The sequence below is a fragment of the Diabrotica virgifera genome, chromosome 6, assembly GCF_917563875.1.
Source record: "Diabrotica virgifera virgifera chromosome 6, PGI_DIABVI_V3a".
Taxonomy (NCBI): domain Eukaryota; kingdom Metazoa; phylum Arthropoda; class Insecta; order Coleoptera; family Chrysomelidae; genus Diabrotica; species Diabrotica virgifera.
In genome coordinates, this window is record NC_065448.1 from 164,264,688 (window position 1) to 164,285,898 (window position 21,211).

The 21,211-nt window shown below is 31.4% G+C and overlaps 1 protein-coding gene across 2 annotated transcripts in view; it reads left to right on the plus strand.

The window, feature by feature from the left end:
* LOC126887009 (protein EFR3 homolog cmp44E) overlaps nucleotides 1-21,211 on the plus strand; it is an 85,158-nt gene that overhangs the window by 27,794 nt on the left and 36,153 nt on the right. For both annotated transcript variants that reach the window (XM_050654303.1, XM_050654304.1), the window contains exons 3-6: nucleotides 3,172-3,322; nucleotides 12,326-12,574; nucleotides 16,972-17,123; nucleotides 21,098-21,176. In XM_050654303.1, coding sequence (XP_050510260.1) covers nucleotides 3,172-3,322; nucleotides 12,326-12,574; nucleotides 16,972-17,123; nucleotides 21,098-21,176 — 631 coding nt within the window. The remainder of the gene's footprint in view (nucleotides 1-3,171; nucleotides 3,323-12,325; nucleotides 12,575-16,971; nucleotides 17,124-21,097; nucleotides 21,177-21,211) is intronic.

The window sequence follows — 21,211 nt, forward strand, 5'->3', positions numbered from 1 at the left end:
TACCGTATGTGGGGGTCTGCAAGTCTGACTGCTCTCGAATGTATTACTATACGACTAATTTTATTGGTATTTTAATAATAGACCAGGGCGCATCTGTAAAAATATTAGTACATTTGGACGTTGAGAGGTGACTCAAATTTTTTTGCAGAAATTGCTTGAAAATAAATCAAATAATAATATTTGAGTTATCCTCCCTCTTAAAAAGGTCCGGAACATTGTTTAAATAATCAAAAAATTAAGGAAAAATTCGATTTTTTTCTTCGTTTTTTGATTATAACTTTAAAAGTATTTATTTCCGAGAAAAGTTGTACTAACATAAAAGTTGCGTAATTAAATTTCCTATAATATAGAATTGGTTAAAAATTTAAAAAATAGTCTCCCTTGTTGCAAAATAGCAATAATTGCGAAAAAACCATACAAAAACAAGTATTCGCATTTTACGTTTTTCAACCATTTATGCTAAACTTAGGACCTTCATATTTCACCCAGAAAAACTTTATGATACAGTCAAACAACACTGATAATTTCAATAAGATCGGTTCAATAGATTTTGCAAAATAAATTTTGCAATCCATCTTTCTCAAAAAAAATTCATTTTTTCAAAATGTTACATGACTGAAAATAAACAGATAGCAAGTTGACATTTTTTTTGCATATAGAAGTGTACTGTACTTTTCATTTGCAATTTTGCGAAATTAAAATCGATTAACACCACGGCGTCAGGACTTTTTTAAATAAACATTAATTATTGGTGCTACGCGCAGGACAGCGGATAGTTTGCTCTGATTGGGCATTCCAATGACCTTTGATAATGATTGATACATTTTAATTTTTATTACATTTCGATATAACTAAATAAATTTGTTAATTGCAAAATAAAAACACATACTCTATCCTTTGAAATAACACTTTTATTAGCAAAAACTTTCTTTGTTCATATATTTTAACTTAGAGAATAAAAGTTTATTATTTTTAAACATAAGCAATTGTTTAAACAATATTTCACAAACAATAATAAAATTAGTTTGATTTTTGTGGAATTAAAATATTAAAATACAACAAAATATAGAGTAAGAAAATAATATATTAGATAAATATTGGAAGAAATTTTGGTGGAAATGAACACCGCTGTCCTGCGCGTAGCACCAAAAATTAATGTTTATTTAAAAAATTTCCTGACGCCGTCGTAATTAATCGATGTTAATTTTTCAAATTGCAAATGAAAGGTACAGTACACTTCTATAAGCAAAAAAAATTTCAACCTGCTACCTGCTTTATTTTCAGTCCCGTAACATTTTAAAAAAATGAATTTTTTTTGCGAAAGCTGGATTGCAAAATTTATTTTGCGTAATCTATTGCACCGATCTTAATGAAATTTACAGTATTATTTTACTGTATCATAAAGTTTTTGTGGCTGAAATATGAAGGTCCTAAGCCTAGCATAAATGGTTGAAAAACGTAAAATACAAATACTTGTTTTTGTATGTTTTTTTCGTAATTAATGCTATTTTGCAACTAGGGTGACTATTTTTTAAATTTATAACCAATTCTATGTTATAGGAAATTTAATTACGCAACTTTTATGTCAGTACAACTTTTCTCGGAAATGAATACTTTTAAAGTTATAATCAAAAAACGAAGAAAAAAATCGAATTTTTCCTTCATTTTTTGACATTTTGATTATTTAAACAATGTTCCGGACCTTTTTGAGAGGGAGGATAACTCAAATATTATTATTTGATCTATTTTCAAGCAATTTCTGCAAAAAAATTTGAGTCACCTCTCAACGTCCATCTCAAAACAGATGCGCCCTGGACTATTTATTTCTCGAATTATTGGCTTTTTTTCTTGTGAAACTTTGTGACTTACCCATTTCTTTACGCCCCGCCCAAACTGTCAGATTTTTGAAATATACACTGTTCTGCATGTACTTAACTTACCTTATCTTAATCTGACGATTTCGAGCTTGTATAAGAATAACATTTTTTTTCGGAAGCCCCTTAACGAACTCCTCTGTATTAAGATCCAATATATGGTAGGGGTACATTTACAGGGTACAAGGTTTCTCTCCATGTGATACTGACGCGCTCGAGTAACTGCAAAAATCCCCGCTTGGGCTCCCCTACCATTAATGGGTGTTTTTGCCTAATACTTTGCACACCAAAAATCTTAACTACGTAGGTGTTTTGATATCTCATCCAGTACTAACAAATTAAGGATCAGTTTATATTACTATCTATTTTTTTATAAAAATTATTTTTTATTTAGTATTTTTATGTCCAACCTAAAAAAAATTCACCTAATTGTTGTGGCAATCAAAGAATCACAAATAACTAACAAATTAAAGAATTTATACTAAATTTAAATTCAAGATGCAGTAGAGATAAACAAACCAAGACACGTTAAATGCTATTAAGAGCACTCCCAAATGATAATTTACAATATATAAATTTTGGAAATCATGATTTGGGATTTACAATTTATATACATTGTAAATTATGATTCGGGAATGCTCCTAGTAGCATTTAACGCATTTAACGTTTGTTTATTTCTACTGCATCTTGATTGTAAATTGAGTATAGGTATAGGGCTATAGGGAATGCCTAAGAAATAATAAACTATTATAAAATAGCATTTCATTACAATACTAAAATACAAGGTATTCAGTTAAAGAATACTTAAAAAATACTCATTCCGAGTTTCGACGAACCCTGTATAGTATACCAAAATTAAATATTATTTCGGTTTAGTTAATAATTTTGGACAGTATTAGACAAGTAGACTATATTAAAAATCTTTTGAATATGAATAGATTTTTATGTCAAATCTTTACAATTCTACAGTGTGTTAATATTGCTACGAAATTAATGAAAAATGTACTTATCGTTTATACTACATCTAACAATTTTTTTCGTGTCTCTTACGACAAATGAGTAATTGGACTTTTTCGCACTAATGGCGCACCCTGTATAATAATAAGCATAATATTCGTCTACACATTCATTCAGAAAATTAAGTTTATCAAAAATAAATCAATAACTTTAAACGATCCCCATGCTTGCCCACCCACAACACTAATAACATTAGTCATTATTAAGATCGCATGTTTTCACATAAAAAATCAATAGCAAGGGTAACTGAACTGAAATTGTTTTGTTCTTTCGATTTCAGGTTTGTTGTTATTGCAATGGAAGCCATGGACCAACTACTTTTGGCATGCCATGCACCGACGCTGAATTTGTTTGTAGAGAGTTTTTTGAAAATGGTTCAAAAATTGTTGGAATCGACAGAACCGGAGCTGCAAATTTTAGCCACACAATCGGTACGTTTTTATTTATATATATTTTTTAAATATAAAAAGTGTTATGGTAAAATATTTTTAATTAAATAATTGCTGTATAATTTATATTTGTACATTTAAAGAGACTTTTACTTTCTAAATTTGAAAAAAAGAAACAATTTTTAAATATTAAAAAAAGAACTATTATATTTGTACTTACATATATATTTTTTATACATTGTTATAGAAAAAAATAACAAAACGTTTGGAGGTACCTATACCACAAAAAAATTTTTTGCACTTTTAGTTGTTTTCACTACTACAGAGGGCGTCTTTCAAAATATGTATTTTAATTTGAGAGACACTGTTCTGCCATCCTGTAACAAAGTGTTAAAAATTCCAATGGGATTCACTTCGTAATACTTAAAACTAATAGATAAACTTTACATAGTTTATTTTTTTTTATATGTTTATGGCCTTTATATGCAAATTTATATAGGTACTAAAAAGGTGGGTTTTTAAAATATTTTAGAGGTTTATTTAGTAGTCGCATATACACTCACCGACAAAAATATTGCATATTTTGAAATTAACGTGTGAAATAAAAATTTTTATGCTGCTCCCAGTGTCATAGAAATTGGATTTCTTTTCCGAATGCGATGTTTTAATGTATCATATAAATGGTATAATCGGATTTAAATTTAATATGAGCTATATGGTGGCCAATATAATTTTTAAATTTAATTTCATCAAGGTAATTATTCACTATTCTACCGACATGAAGACCTGCGTCATAGTGTATTAACAAGAATTTGTTATCCCATATGGCTGTCAAATGGCAAAATATGGATCTAAAATGTTTTTAATGTACATATTAGCTGTCATTCACCCAATCGCCTCCACAAGTTCGGTATCTCCTTTTCAAGAAATACCACACCATAGCACTAAGCCGCCACCACCAAAATTAACACTCTGTATGAGGTTATATCTGGCATACCGTTCACCATGTGGAAGCAAGAAACTTCGTCTACAGAAGAGTTGGCGAACAGTATGTCAGTTGTAACCTCATACAGAGTGTTAGTTTTGGTGGTGGCGGCATAGTGCTACGGAGTGGTATTACTTTGAAAGAGCATACCAAACACGTGGCGAATGCCAACTGATATGTACATTGAAAACATTTTAGAAGATCATGTTTTGCCATTTGAAAGCCACATTGGATATGAAATATTGGTGCTAATGCACATCTTCATGTCGCTAACATAGTGAATACTTGCCTTGATGAGATTCAATTTAAAAATTATATTGGCCAGTATATAGCCCAGATCAGATTTAAATCCGATTATAGCATATATGATCTATGTGATACTTTAAAACATCGCATTCAGAAAAGAAATCTTATTTCTATGATATAGGGGAGCTCAGGATAGCAGCACAAAAAATTTCATTCCACATGCATATGCAATATTTTGTCCTCGAGTATATATGAAGTATAAAAAAAAATGTGGTTCACTAAGATTGATGTAGTAGATTTTGAGAAAAACGTCTCCAAATTTTGAAAAATGTGATTTAGAAAAACGCGTTTTTTAAAGTATTTTTATTGTATCTAATTTTATCGAATAAAATGGTCATATTTATTTTTTTCCTCTAATCTGCAAGTCCTGGTGCTTATTAGATTCTCTCACTCTCTAGTAAAAGCTGTAAATAGTCGGTCAGTGTTTTTTTTCATAATTCTGCCCTCTTTTGATGTCTTGCTGCTCCTTCTATTGACTTAAGCATTACGTGCTCCGCCGATACTTTCCTACCAACTCATTGCTATTTCTCCAATTTTTATTCCCATGAGGGCCTCCATATACGGTCTGCAAAGTGCAGTCACTGCAAGCAGCATCATGCGTTCGCCGTTGGGCGATCTGCAGTTTCAATACAAAATTATCCATTTCGCAATACACGGACCGTTCATGCAGTCCAACTGCAAAAATGCAGTTGGCTCGCGGTCGAGTTTCGCCGTGCTGCCAACAGTAAAAAGCGGTTGGACACGTCCCACACGAACCGCATGGAGCAGTCTGCAGTCAGACTGCAAACCGCATCTTTTCTTTCGAGCATTCCAATTAGATCATTCATTCATTATTGTACCACGATACAGTATACTATTAATTGTGCTTGCTTTCCAGAAAAATGCAAAATATAGCGTGCACCCACGTTCTACGACCTTTTCTACTCATTCGTTTACGTAATAACAAAATGAGAAGTAGTCTCTCTTCATCCGAATCCATATTGCAACTGATTGATTAGGTGCAGTCGTATTGCAGTTGCACACGACTTCAACCGGCAGCTGGGTGTAGTCGGGTTGCAGTCGCGTCCAACCGCAACACGACCGCACTCTTGCAGCTGGGTCTCGACTGTACTTAACAGTCCGTATATGGAGGCCCTAAGGTGCATGCAATGCATCACTAGACTTTAATTTTTTTAAAATGAAAATAATCGGTTTCGTTTTGATTCAAAGCGAGTCTCCTGCCATCCTCTGACACCGTGTTTCAGGGTCTACCCTTTATCAAAGAGGCTTCGCAAGAAGACTGATTTGAATCAAAACGCGCCGAGAAGATGCCATAAATATTCAAATATTTACACAGGAGTATGGTTAGGCTGACCTTTAACGGGGAACGTTGTCGACATTCATTTCACTCATTTTAATTTCTTGCCGAGGAACTTGGTAATTCAGAATTGTTTTCTGTAGTAATCTGATTATCTTGAAATTGTCTTTTAATTTGCTTATTTCGATGCGCCCCCTTACTTTGACTGCCTTTTAAATGATCATCAGTCCAGACATTTTTCGATTTTCAAAACAATAATTTACGATAAATTGCAACTGTCATGTTGCAGCTGCACAGGACAGCAGTCGCGCGCGTTGTTATAAACAAACGAGTTTTTTAGCTGAGATAGGTACCGTAATAAATACAGCTATAACTTTCGTTTCTATTTCGAATTTCTTAATAAAATTTTAGGGCAGTATTTCTTTGATTACTAAAAATAATGCTATTACGTAAAAAAAAATTTTTTTAGGAAGTAAAAGTCCCCTTAAGAACTAATACCACTATTTACTAATGCTATTTTTTTGCTTTAATCAATGTTTCTGTGATAAAATACAGTAAAAACTAAAATTTTCTCTTTTCACGACCACTATGTTTTCTTCTACCTTCATGATTTCTTGTTGGTATTTTATTTATCCCATATATTCTGTTTTCTATGTCTATCCCATATATTCTATGTCCTAATTGTTCTCAATACGTTTTACTAACTTCACTAAATCTACAATTGTTTTCCCTTAAAAACAATCCTGTGTTAAGAGGAAACAGTAGCGATCAACAGGTAGCAAAAACGCGTTCCAAGATTGCGGCTGTAATTTTGAATATTTTTCGAGATATTTGGCACACGTATTCGTAATATAATAAAGAATGGCGGTACAGAGCCCAATTTGAAAAATATATTAATATGTGGAAATTACTCTGTAATTAAATACAATATTAACAAAACGAGCCTGTACCGCCGTTAAGATGAACAAAAAAATACACTTTCTTCAAATAAACTTTTTTATCCGATGCCTAGATTTTGTGTCATTTTGGAACTAATAAAATTTTTTATTTCATTAGTAGTTCCAAAATGACACAAAATCTAGGCATCGGATAAAAAAGTTTATTTGAAGAAAGTGTATTTTTTTGTTCTTCTTAATGGCGGTACAGGCTCGTTTTTTTAATATTGTATTTAATTACAGAGTAATTTCCACATTTTAATATATTTTTTAAATTGGGCTCTGTACCGCCATTCTTTAATATATTACGAATACGTGTGCCAAATATCTCGAAAAATATTCAAAATTATAGCCGCAATCTTGGAACGCGTTTTCGCTACCTGTTGATCGCTACTGTTTCCTCTTAACACGAATCCTTATAGAATACTAAAAAATAGTATTACAGCAAAATGATTCAAGTGCACCTAACCCATTTACTACTAATACAAACTGCATTTTTGTTCGTTAAGTTAAATCTAGTCAAGATAGATGGCAGCTATAGAGCGAAATAGACTTGAATCGTTTTATCACCAAGTTGCAATACCATTTAATTATGCGAATATGTCCTTATAGCCCAGTAAATGACTGTTTTGGAGTGTAATTTTCAGGGTCAACTCCGAACTCCATGATAATTTAGATTTAGGTTCTACTTACCCTCCACTTCAAAGTTGAACTTCTACCGTTGGTTGCTTTTACTTGGGGAATGGCAATCACCCCTTCTCGGGGGTGAAAAACGTGCGTTTAAAATAAGTCCGGAAATGGATAAACTAACCAATTCTAAGCAACTTTCGTTCTATTGAATTTTTTATGTATGTAAGTCTATAGGTACTTTTCGAGTTATTTGCGATTAAAAATGTTTATTTTTCGACAAAAAAAAAACAAAGTTTTCAGGCGGGTTTTCGCCAATAACTCAAAAAGTAAATATTTTATCGAAAAAAATTATCTTAGCAAAAATGTAGCTTATAAAAAAACGAAAAAAAAAATCGTGTATTAATGAAGTCTACAAACCCAGTAAAAGCAAAGTTGTAGCGCATGAAAAATACGTTTTTATTCGTCAAATTCCAAATCCAATATTTCAACGTTAAATAACCAAAAAATGAAACTGTTTTCGGGAAAATCTTATAAAATTTTTGAAGTGTTTATTTTTTATAAAAGTGGCTAGCAACAAATTTAAACAAGTTATGCTCAAAATAAAGTTGGCCCCTTTTTTGGTTTAAAAAAATCGTGAAAATCTTCCCTTATTTAGCATCCTAAATAAAATTAATCGTTACTGCTTTACTTTCCACCTTATATGTATGTGTATTTTTTTATACGATCCGTAAGTTTGACCGGTTCGAATTGCTTATTTTTGAAAAAAATTGATTTTATAGTAAAAACTATTTCTAAAATTTTTGGAAAAATAATGTTCTTTTTTCAAAATATCTTAAAAAGTATTAGTGATACAAAAAATCTCAAAGAGTAAAAAAATATAGGTTTTGCTTTTATAAAAAATACGCTAGTTTCATTTTGTTTCCCTGTAAGACAAAAATTGAATAAGATAGGGCTGTTCAAAGTTTGCATACACTCCTGATTAGTGACTCGTTCAAGTCCTTTCAAATATAACCGTTTCAAAAATAAACACTTTAAACCGGTGAAACTTACAGATCATATAAAAAATACATAAGTAAAATTTATCATTTATACAGCAGTAACGATCAATTTTATTTGGGGTGCTAAACAGGTGGATATTTTCACGATTTTGTTTACCAAAAAAAGAGGGCCATCTTAATTTTGAGCGTAACTGGCTTAGTTTTATTGCTAGAAGCTTGTATAAATAAGGAAAAATAATATATAGTTTTTTAAACACTCAAATCAGTGTAAGTACTTAAAATAAATGGGTTTTCCCGAAAAGTGCTTCATTTTTTGGTTATTTCACGTTGAAATATTCGATTTGGAATTTGACGAATAAAAACGTATTTTTCATGAGCTGGAACTTTGCTTTTGCTGGGTCTATAGACTTCGCGAATACACAACTTTTTTCGTTTTTTTTTTCTATGCTACCTTTTTGCAAAGAATATTTTTTCGTTAGAATACTTAGTTTTTGAGTTATTTGCGAAAAACCGCCTGAAAACGTGGTTTTTTGTTGAGCAATATACATTTTCAATTACAAATAACTCAAAAAGTATTGACTTACTTAAAAAACTCGCTTAGAATTAGTCAATTTATCCATTTCCGGTCTTATTTTAAACACTCGTTTTTGCACTCCCGAGAAGGGGTGACTGTGACCACCCAAGTAAAAGCAACCAACGGCACAAGTTCAACTTTAAAGTGGAGGATAAGTAGAACCTAAAGCCAAATTTTCATGCAATTTTGAGTTCTTCTTCTTCTTCCTCTTCATAAGCAATTCTGCTTGTTCATTGGCGGATTGATACCTCTATGGAAGGTTGTCACTCCATCTTTTGCGCGGACAGACGATGCTTCTTCTACCGATTGGTGATTTATCTCTTATCTCTTGCTATTTTGACCACACGTGTCTCCCCCATTCTGGTTATGTGGTTATTCCATTCTTTTTTTCTATTTAGTGTTCATTCGTTTATACACTGTACGTTACATGTTCTGCTAATATCTTCGCTCCTCTTTCGATCTCTCAGTATACTCTGGGCTAATTAGCAAAATTCATGGAAAAGTTATTTACCAGCAATTTTATTGCTGGAATCGAATTATAAGATTCTATATATTAATAATATGGGTATGCAAAGTCCGCAGATAGTGTGCTACTTTTTTTATAAACAAAATGGCGCCGACAAATCGTATTTTTTTCAATTATTGCTCTATAACTCCGAAGATTTTAACTTTACAACAAAAATACCTAAATAAAAATTCACCGCAATTAAATTCTGCATACAGATATGTTTTTCCCGATTTGCTTCGACGAAAATTTTCCTCAGAAAATGCGGGTTTTCCCAACAAAAACTCTAATTTTCAAATAAAGTTTTAGGTAAGTAATATTAATCAATAATTAAATAACTTAGTGACATCAAAGCTTTCTTGGTATAGATTGTAATTCCAGAAGCCGGTGAAAATTAAACAAATATTTTAGCAACAATTCAATTATTAATTAACAATTTACGATCGCAATAATAACCAAGATAATCATGATACATTGATCAAACTTATAAAGATTATAAAGATGAGATGCTTATTTAATATTTTATCGACAAAATATTTATAAATTTTTCGTTTTTTTGCATAATCTTTAAATTAAAAAAAATAGTTATAATGCGCTGCCTGGTCTAATTAGTAAAGTACAAAGAAAGGTTATTTACCACAATTTTATTGTTGGAATCGAATTATAAGATTCTATATATTAATAATATAGGTATGCAAAGTCCGCAGGTAGTGTGCTACTTTTTTTATTAACAAAATGGCGCCCCCAAATCGTGTTTTTTTTTCAATTATTGGTCTATAACACCGAAGATTTTAACTTTACACCAAAAACACTCAAATAAAAATTCACCCCAATTTAATTCTACATAGAGGCACGCTTTTCCCGATTTGCTCCGACGAAAATTTTCCTCGGAAAATGTGGGTTTTCCCAACAAAATCTCGAATTTTCAAATAAATTTTTTGGGCAAGTAATTATTTATCAATAATTAAATAACTTGGTGAATAAAAGCTTTCTTGGTATAGATTATAACTGCAGAAGCTGGTGAAAATTAAACGAATATTTTAGCAACAATTCAATTGTTAATTAACAATTTACAGTCGCAATAACAACCAAAATAATCATGAGACATTGATCAAACTTAGAAAGATTATAAAGATGTGATGCCTATTTAATATTTTGTCGACAAAATATAATTTTTTCAGTTTTTGGCATAATCTTTAAATGTAAATAGTTATAAACAAATTAACATTTCTCAGAAATTGTTTATTATATTCTAATTTTAAAAAATACTTAAAATGCGTATTTCAAAGGTCTTGAAAATGAATGCTTTAAAAAAAAATTCCAACCATTTGCAAAAAAGTTATGAAACAGCAAAGTAAATATACGATTGCTCCGTTGTTTATAATTTATTTTAATTGTTTCAAAGCTTAAAAGTGAGTCTGTGGTACAATCTAATTACTCACAAAGAATATCAAATATTAGTTCAATGGTTATATTTTAATCAAAGAATAAAAATACTTTTTTTTGTAATTTTTAGCGCGAAAGTAGGCTTACTTACTATAATTTTATTTATTAAGTGTACGTCGCGCGGCGGTCGTCGCTTCGAGTGAAAATTTTAGCTACAGTACTGTATTAGTCAACTTTCGCGCGTGTATGTTACAAAAAAATATATTTATAATCTTTAATTAAAATATAACCGTTAAACTAATAATCGATATTTTTTGTAAATAATTAGCTTGTACTTTAAACTCACTTTTACGCTTTGAAAGAATTTTAAAAAATTATAAACAACGTAGTAATCGTATGTTTACTTTGCTGTTTCATAACTTTTTTGCAAATGGTTGCAAAAAAGTTTTAAAGCATTCATTTTCAAGATATTTGAAATACGCATTTTAACTATTTTTTAAAATTAGAATATAATAAAAACTTTCTGAGAAACGTTAATTTGTTTATAACTATTTTTTTAAACATTTAAAGATTATGCAAAAAAATAAAAAATTTATATTTTGTCGACAAAATGTTAAATAGGCATCTCATCTTTATAAGATTTCAAAGTTTGATCAGTGTATCATAATTATTTTGGTTATTATTGCGACCGTAAATTATTAATTAACAATTGAATTGTTGCTAAAATATTCTTTCAATTTTCACCAACTTCTGGAACTATCATCTAAACCAAGAAGGGTTTTAAGTCACCAAATTATTTAATTATTGATAGATAATTACTTATCTAAAACTTTATTTGAAAATTAAAGATTTTGTTGGGAAAACCCGCATTTTCCGAGGAAAATTTTCGTCGGAGCAGATCGGGAAAAACATCTCTATGCAGAATTTTATTGCGGTGAATTTTTATTTGAGTGTTTTTGTTGTAAAGTTAAAATCTTCAGAGTTATAGAGCAATAATTGAAAAAACACGATTTTCGGCGCCATTTTGTTTATAAAAAAGTAGCACACTATCTGCGGAGTTTTGCATACCTATATTATTAATATATATAATCATAAGCTTCGATTCCAGCAATAAAATTGCTGGTAAATAACTTTTCCCAAAAATGGCCTATTCTCCGATAATCAGCCCAGACTAGTAGTCTTTGTCAGTAGTCTCTGCCATGCCCAGTAGTCTTTTTGTTGTGGCTGTATCGCTGTAATTTTGAATGGGTGTAATTTTGAGTTGGCCCTGAAAATTACAAGGTACTTTTGGAAAGTAGTACCAAAATCATTTTACTTTTATTATTTCATCATAATATAATTAAAAAAAAAACATTTTTAAAGTAGAATATAGAATAAGGAAATACAGTTATAATAATGCTTTTATATATACATTCTGTTTTGATTTTAGTTTGTAAAATTCGCCAATATAGAAGAAGACACGCCATCGTACCATAGAAGATATGACTTCTTCGTTAGTAAATTTTCAGCTATGTGTCATAGCGGCGAGAAAGAAGAAGTTCGAGATAAAATACGGACTGCTGGTATCAAAGGATTACAAGCTGTAGTTAGGAAAACGGTTTCTGATGATCTGGTTGAGAACATTTGGGAACCTGTCCATATGGATAAGATCGTGCCTAGTCTCTTATTTAACATGCAGGTATGACAAAGGTTACAGTTATTTAATAACTTATTTTAAAACTTTGTATCTGTCCGTTCAATATTTTAAATTATCATAACAATTAAAAAACGTCGCTTGGCACTTTTTTTACCGACAGAAGTGGATACTTCTTAATCAGATCTGTATTTTAGGCCCGGCGCAAATTGAACCTAAGCCAGACACAACCTGCGCCGGCGGGACGGGTGACCCGTGCATTTATTTTTCTAGCGTGCCGCATATTGAACACAAGCCAACCCAATCGTTGGCTATCGACGTGGCGAATAGAGACGGGCAAAATCAGTGCGGACATGTAACGGTTACTTTTGATACCGGTTCTCAGTGGTACTGAGTACAAATACTGATTACAAAATACTGATGTATCTGATCCTTGTATTGAATTGAGTAGGCAACTTAGAATCGGTATTTCCGTACTTGTAACTAGTAACGTTTTAAAAATATCTTACACGTCCCTATTAGTCGTAGCGGTATGACTTTCGAAAACATCGAATTTGATCATAAGCGGGTGCATAAAACGATATCTTACATTGAGTATTTTATTTCTGCACATAATACCTAAATATTTAAAATAATCCCTCCCCTAATGCTCGACCATAACTCATATTCCTCAATTTACTGCTCGAATCACAATCATTTACAATTACTGCAGGGTCGCAATCATTTACAATTACTGCAGGTCATAATTCATAATCCCTCCGCTAATGATCAGTGATCGGTCATAAAAAATAACACTATTTGTACTAAACAAAAATGTAATATGCCGACAAGTTGAATTTGAGGGTAATACGATATTTTTATCGATCACGGTTTTAAGTAACATGAATATTTTCTAATAATGTGTGTTTGTAAAGGCATAACTTTGATTATTAATTTCGTATAGCCGCTTATTTAGTCTACCAAAAGTTATCAGAATTTAATGGCAAAGACAACGCAGTTTTCACTCGGGGTGTTGACTATGCTAATATTTTTATTTATCATAATAAATTGTACTTAGGTACCATCCGTATTCATTTCAGATACGTCCACCTCGCAAACAAAAACAAGTAAAGTGGTGAGTCACGCGTCCCACGGCCCAAGAAAACTACGCCGGTGACAAACGTTCCCAAGCTTGGCCTGCGAACGAATGAACTGATAATAGAATGCGCAGAACTGTCTACGCAGTTCGCCGGCGCAGGTTGTGTCTGGCTTAGGTTCAATTTGCGCCGGGCCTAAGAAGTATGTAGTGTGTGATCTGATTCGATTCGATTTTATTTAATTTATTTTATTTTATTAAAATGTTTTAAATTCAAAATTAGCCAAATCGATCCAGTCGTTATGTCGGGCCCTGGCCTCCCCCAGCATCCGCCTCCAAGTATCTCTGTCTCTGGCTGCTCTCCTCCAGTTATCCACGCTCAATACCGGGTGTCCACTTATATTTTCCCCCATTTTAACTGCCTATAACTTCTAAACGGCTCAAGATAGAAATATGCGGTTTTCGCTGGAATGTTTTATTTTAGTAAAGTTTTGTCTGAATGGATTGAATGTTTTATATCGCTTTCAAATACGAGAAGAAAAATGGCGGATTTTTGAAAAAAACGTAGTTGACTTTTTTTTAATGGAACACCCAGTATATTTTTTTGTAAATTGAAAGAAAGGTCATTCACCTATCCAGCGATATAAAGTTTTTCAAAATCGGTTGTCAAATGACTGAGCAATTAATTTTTAAAATGAGAGGTGCAACTCTCTAACTAAGCAAATTGATATTATGTTATGTGATTTCCACGTTGCATCTCTCATTTTAAAAATTAATTGCTCAGTCATTTGACAACCGATTTTGAAAATTTTTATATCGTTAGATAGGTAAATGACCGTTTTTTCAAAAGTTTTTAGGTAAATGGCCATTTTTCATATCGCTTTTAAATAAAAATGGCGGATTTTTGAAAAAAAAAAACGTTGTTGACTTTTTTTATTAAAACACCCAGTATATTTTTTTTAACTTGAAAAAATGGTCATTTACCTATCCAGCGATATAATTTTTTTTAAAGTCGGTTGTCAAATAACTGAGCAATTAATTTTTAAAATGAGAGATGCAATGTGGAATCACATATATAACATAATATCAATTTGCTTAGCTATGTTATTTAGGTATGTGATATCCACGTTGCACCTCTCATTTTAAAAATTAATTACTCAGTGATTTGACAACCGATTTTAAAAAACTTTATATCGCTGGATAGGTGAATGATCGTTCTTTCAATTTACAGAAAAATATACTGGGTGTTCCATTAAAAAAAAGTCAACAAAGTTTTTTTCAAAAATCCGCCATTTTTATTTTCGTAATTGAAAGCGATATAAAAAACTCAATTAATTCATACAAAACTTTTACTAAAATAAAACATTTCAGCGAAAACCTCATGTTTCTATCTTGAGCCGTTTAGAAGTTATAGGTAGTTAAAATGGGGGAAAATATAAGTGGACACCCGGTATATCTTTAGCATCGGTTCTCACTTCGTCTATCCACCTCTTCCTTGGCCTTCCTACTGGCCGACACGTCCCACCATAGTTCCACTAAGCGTTCTACTAGATGTTCTGTCATTCATTCTTATAAGGTGGCCTGCCCAGCGCAATCTTTGTATTTTCGCATAATTTGCTATAGAGGGTTCTTTGTAATGTTGATATCAGGGATGGCAAAAACCAAGGTTTTTTTTTAAAAACCAAAAAAACATTTTTGGTGGTTTGAACCAGGTTTATTTGATACAAAATATTATCTAAATCTAAGGTCTAAATACTTTAAAAAATAATAAATTAATTTATAAAATAATAGTAATAAACGATAAAACAAATTATTAAGATTATTTCATTCATAGGAGATTCTGACCAATAGAAAGCTACAGAAATCTGAATTAAATCGATAATTTTTGATAATCTCCCGTCGTTAAGTATATTACGTCAGATGCCCTTCGTTGCTACGAAAAAATACATTCAGTGACATTAATGACAATTAATATTTTAAAAATTATAAAAGTGATGACTTTCAATCGTCAAATATTTATAAAAACTGTGTGTTTAATGGTACTTACATAAATAAATTATAATAAAATTTTGGTTTTGAACAGTTTTATTCATGAAATAATCGCAACAAATTGCACTCGACGTCTGAAATTAATATAGAATTTTTGCTCTCGTGACACTTTGACATAATTTCACTCGCCTTCGGCTCGTGAAATTAAAACTGTCAAAGTGTCACTCGGGAAAAATTCAATAATTGCAGAGCTCTTGTGCAATTACTACTGATAACTTTTATTTTTATTTTCAGGCGTAATAATTTTTAAAATAACATTTTCTTCATTTGCGGCAGGTGTCTTCTGATTAAAAACTTTAAACAAAAACACCAGTCTGGAAACTTTCGCTGCACCATAGATATAATAACTAGTAGATTAGGCAAGTTATGAGCCGCTCTGTGCATCGAGGTGCAACGCCAATATTAAGGATTGGGTGGTCTAGGCATCTTTGTCTGTCACATGCGCGGGATCGCTTGGTTAAAAGAGATAGATAGACCACCGATCGACTGCTTCCTTTTTTGCTCAGTATGCCTTGTCTACCCTTAATATGTCTATGTGCTGCACCCAACCTGTTTCGAAGTTTCGACTGCTCTAGCCCTAAGGTTTTTTCTTAAAAAAACCAGTTGGTTTAATTTGGTTTAAACCAACATGAGCATGTTGATTTGAACCTGCCAACCCTGATTGATATCTCTTGGTTGGACCTTATTATAGTAAAGGGGTCCCAATATTCTCCTTAATACCTTTCTTTCAAAATTATTAAAATCTGTCATTATCCATGTGTTCACGCCATATGTTGCTATTGGTCGTATGATGGTTTTATATACATACTTTAAACTTTAATCAAGTTGTTATATAAAATGTTAAAAAAATATATTATATAAAATTGTAGTAAGTGTATACAGTCGGAAAAATGAAAGAATACCCATGAACGAACATATAAAACACGCTGTATTTTACTGTCACCGTGTCACAAAGAAAATTGCCCAGCGCAAGTACATGTAACAATAATTATTACATGTACCTGCGCTGGCCAATTTTTTGTGTGACACGGTGACAGGAAAATACAGAGTGTTTTATAAATATGTTCGTTCATGGGTATTCTTTCATTTTTCCTACTGTATGTATGTATATTATGTATATTACTGTATACCGCAAGGTTACTCCATGAGGCTCGATTTTTCGAACAATGACGCTAAATAGGATTTCTAGCCAGTGCAAAAACATCATACCGAGTGGTACGAAATATTTACTCAATAAAAAACACGAATGATCATATATGATGATTAAAATAGATGTTTTTACTTTCTAATTCAATTAAATTTATTATTTATCCTTCAGGAATCAGGGTTCCACAAAAAAGATACTGAAACTGTTGATATTGGTCCAGAAGATACGTTGGACCCGCCAATGTTGGCAGAAACTTGTATGAGAGAATTAGTAGGAAGGGCTTCATTTGGACATATTAGAGCTGTACTCAGACCAGTATTTAGGTAAGTTGCATTAATAGTATTTTACAGAGATCTAACATAACCATTATTTATTATTTTAGAAGTTCACTATTTTTATGTTATATGGGATTAGCTACAGTTTGGTTGTAATAAAAATTACATTATTACCTCATAGATACTAAAAAATACTTTGTTGTTGTTGTGATTATGTCATATCACAGTCAAAACAAAATCGAGGTTTAAATGTACTTGCCTTGATGGTTGTAGGTAACATCCAGCTTGGTTGGAAAGATATGAGGGTGGATGTTATTATGCCCTATGATATATCAAATTCTGATTATTCTGTGTATTTTGTGAAATAATTCAATGTGTTATGTGATTCTGTTTTCGTTATAATGAGTTTTTGCCTACATATAGACATGTGTTTTACATTTTCTTATCCTCTATTAATAGTTTTTCTTATTCACCTCTTCTTTAAGTATTGTCAACCAAATTTTGCTGCATTCTGCTGATTGATTTGCTACACATTTTTCTTCATTTAGTAGGATTATCTTTGATTTTTCTCTGGTTCGTCTATTTCCTTCATCTGTGGTCTGTATTCATCGTCCCAGGCATGTTTGCATATTTGTGATTTGTTGAAATCCTTAAATACCTTAAAAACTTTGCATCTAACGAAAAAAACTATATAAAATATTTTTGTAGCTTATAAAAAAACAAAGGGACTCGTTCCTTCATAAATCTTCTAGTTATAATACAAAAAAAGATATGGTAGGTGAGTAGAGTTTGTTTTTTTGGTGCATGCTAAAATCGGTGTATTCAACTTGAAATAACAGAGAAACGGTCGATTTTAGGTGTATAATGCTACCAATACCTTTTATAGTGCTTGAAAAGACCTTTAAAATGAGCAATATTAAATGTCGATTACATTCAACCTAAGCGAGATATACTGCAAAATATTGATGACTAATGTATTTAAAAAAAATGGAAAGTATATTTTCAACTCCTCATCCAACAGAATTTAAATATATCGTTTTTGAAAAAAATAAGATCAAATTATAGAGCGCATTTTTAAATTTTCTTAAAAATCTCTCTTTTTCTCCATGTAACTCGAAAATGATAAGAGATACAAAAAAAGATACCGAACAAAAATGTAGGGTTTTTTAGATAAAAATTTAGTTTTTGTTTTTCATTACTGTATCTCTTATTTTTTTTACGGGGAGAAAAAGGAAGATTTTTAAGAAAATTTAAAAATGCGCTCTATAATTTGATCTTGTTTTTTTTCAAAAACCATGCATTTTAAACCCGTCCAACTTTTTCAACATAGAAACAACACTATAATAAAAGGTATTGTAGAAGGAAAACGATGCATTTAAATTCTGGTGGATGAGGGGTTTCTCATTTTTTCTTAAAATATATTAGTCATCTCAATTTTTTTGCAGCATATCTCGCTTAGTTTTAATATAATCGACATTTAATATTGTTCATTTTAAAGGTCTTTTCAAGCACTACAAAAGGTATTGGTAGCATTATACACCTAAAATCGACCGTTTCTCTGTTATTTCAAGTTGAATAGGTACACTGATTTGAGCATGCACCAAAAAAACAAACTCTTCTCACCTACCATATCTTTTTTTGTATCATAACTAGAAGATCTATAAAGGAACGAATCTCTTTGTTTTCTTATGAGCTACAAAAAAGTTTTGATATAGTTTTTTTAGTGAGATGCGCAGTTTTAATGTACATATTCGCAAGAAACCGTTCGAAAAGGTGTAATTTTTTAATGAAAATGGCCAATTTTCAACCACGAATAACTCATAAAGTATCGAGTTTTCAAAAAAAATATAGAACAGTTTTTGCTTAGAATTAGGTTCTATAGCCACTTCCGTGGTTATTTTAACCGAAAAATTTTCCACCCCCGAGAAGGGGTGGGAACCACCCCAAGACAAAAGCGCACATCGGCATAGGGTAGATTTTGAATTAGGAGATAAGTAGAGGCTATTCTCAAAATTTCATTAAAATCCATGCAGTAGGATAGAATTCGGAGGTAATATCCCATTATTGCTCCCATTGACATATCTGTTGGTGTATGTTGGCTTTCTTCTGTAAACTTTGATTGCACATCCCGTAACTTCAGTGATAAGCACATCTAGAAAAGAGAGTGAATTGTTTTGTTCTTTTTCCACGGTGAATTTGATTGATTCTTCTTTATTGTTGATGTCAGTCAGGAATTTGTCCAATGCTTCTGGTCCGTGACGCCAAATGGAAAACACATCTTTTATACATCTCCACCATACTGTTGGTTGTTCGAACTTGTTTGTGTAAAATATTCTGTTTGAAATGCTCCATGAATATATCAGCTAATAATGGAGATACGGATTCGGCCATGACTAAGTCGAAGTTTTGCTTATAGAAATCATCATTGAGTTGGAAATAAATATTCACTGTGCATAGTGTTAGTAGCTGTTTGAGTGTAATATGACATAATCACAACAACAATTTGGAGGTTATACACAGCTTTAACAAAATTCTTTTTAATCTTTCTTTGAGAACGATTTCCGGAGGGGAAATCGAAACGTTAGTATTTTTTCGGTAATAATGTAATTTTTATTACAACCAAACTCTGGCTAATCCCATATACAGTCGAAAAATCAAAGAATACCCATGCACACATTTTGGATTTGCTGCCTTTTTCTATAAATAAAAAACGAGAGAGATAGATTATTAAGTGTTGTCTACTAACCAAAAACGTTATCCAAGACACACGCAGTTACATATTTATAATTGACAGAGTGAGACGGCGATACAACTGTTCAACGTAGTTATATTAATTTAGTAGAAAATTTAAACTCTCACTTGACTATTTCTGTACTTCTAATGTCATTCTTAGAAAAACTTTCAACGAGTAGAAATAATGATTGTATAAACTACTATTCGAGTAATCGTGCTGGTCAACTATAATCTGACAGATTCGATTTCTGTCACTTTGACAGTGAAACTGGGTTAGGTTCGGTAGAGTTTATAAATTTTAATAATCAGTCGTATTTACTTGAATAAACTGTTCTTTTAAGAGCTATTTTGAGATTATATTGTATTTTTGGTTTGGTAAGTATTTATTTAATTAAAATACGTCAATAAAATTTGTAAGTAATCAGTAAACATCTGTCAATATGGTTATCTTCTGTCTATGAGTTCACCAAACGTGTACATATTACTCTGACTTTTCAATCATAGTGTATGAAATAATTACAGATTAGTATATTTTTACGAATGTACAAAATGTACATTTATTTGCAGATAAAGTCTGGAAAATGATCTGGAGACCTAATGATCTGAATTCATTAAGTTTACTTTCATTTTAAATCACTTAATGCAGCTGACATAAACGACATTTTTTAAATTCCTGTTACTATTTACGTCCACTGGCAACTTAAACATGGAGAAATTCATAATACTATATTTGCGTACTCATAATTTTTGTATTATTTAATCTATATCAAATAATTAATTACGGTAGTAATAGTAACACATTTATCACCAATAAATATATATATCAGAAAAAGAATAACATCACAAAAATTTTTGACACATTCTTACGTAGCGAAAAATCGTACGGTGGGGTAGTAGTCACATTCGTTTATTTTCAGTATTAACTTGGTTCAGACTTTGTTTTGACTAGAAATTTTTGATTTGATTCGTATGCATATCATCGATGAGGCATGGGTATTCTTTCATTTTTCCGACTGTAAACATAACACTCAACTTAAACATGTCACAAGACAGCACTTTCAGAACCTTACTTTCACTATTTTTGTTTCTGTTTGTTTTTTTACGTTACACAAGTTTATTTCGGCTATTCATTTGGTACTTTTCTAAAAAGTCGCATTGTTCCTTACTGACTGAGCATGTGTTTTTAAGCCTTTTGTGTTTGTGTGTTTATATGATTTTCCTTGAATTAAATTAATAACAGGTATTTTTTTACTGTGCATACTTTGATTTAACCAACCGTTCTGTTTTAGGCATTTTGATCTACATAAACTATGGGTACCAAATCAGTTCGCCATCCACACCTTTAGAATAATAATGTTTTCAATACAGGTAAAAATATTTTACTGCATTTATTAAATATGAAG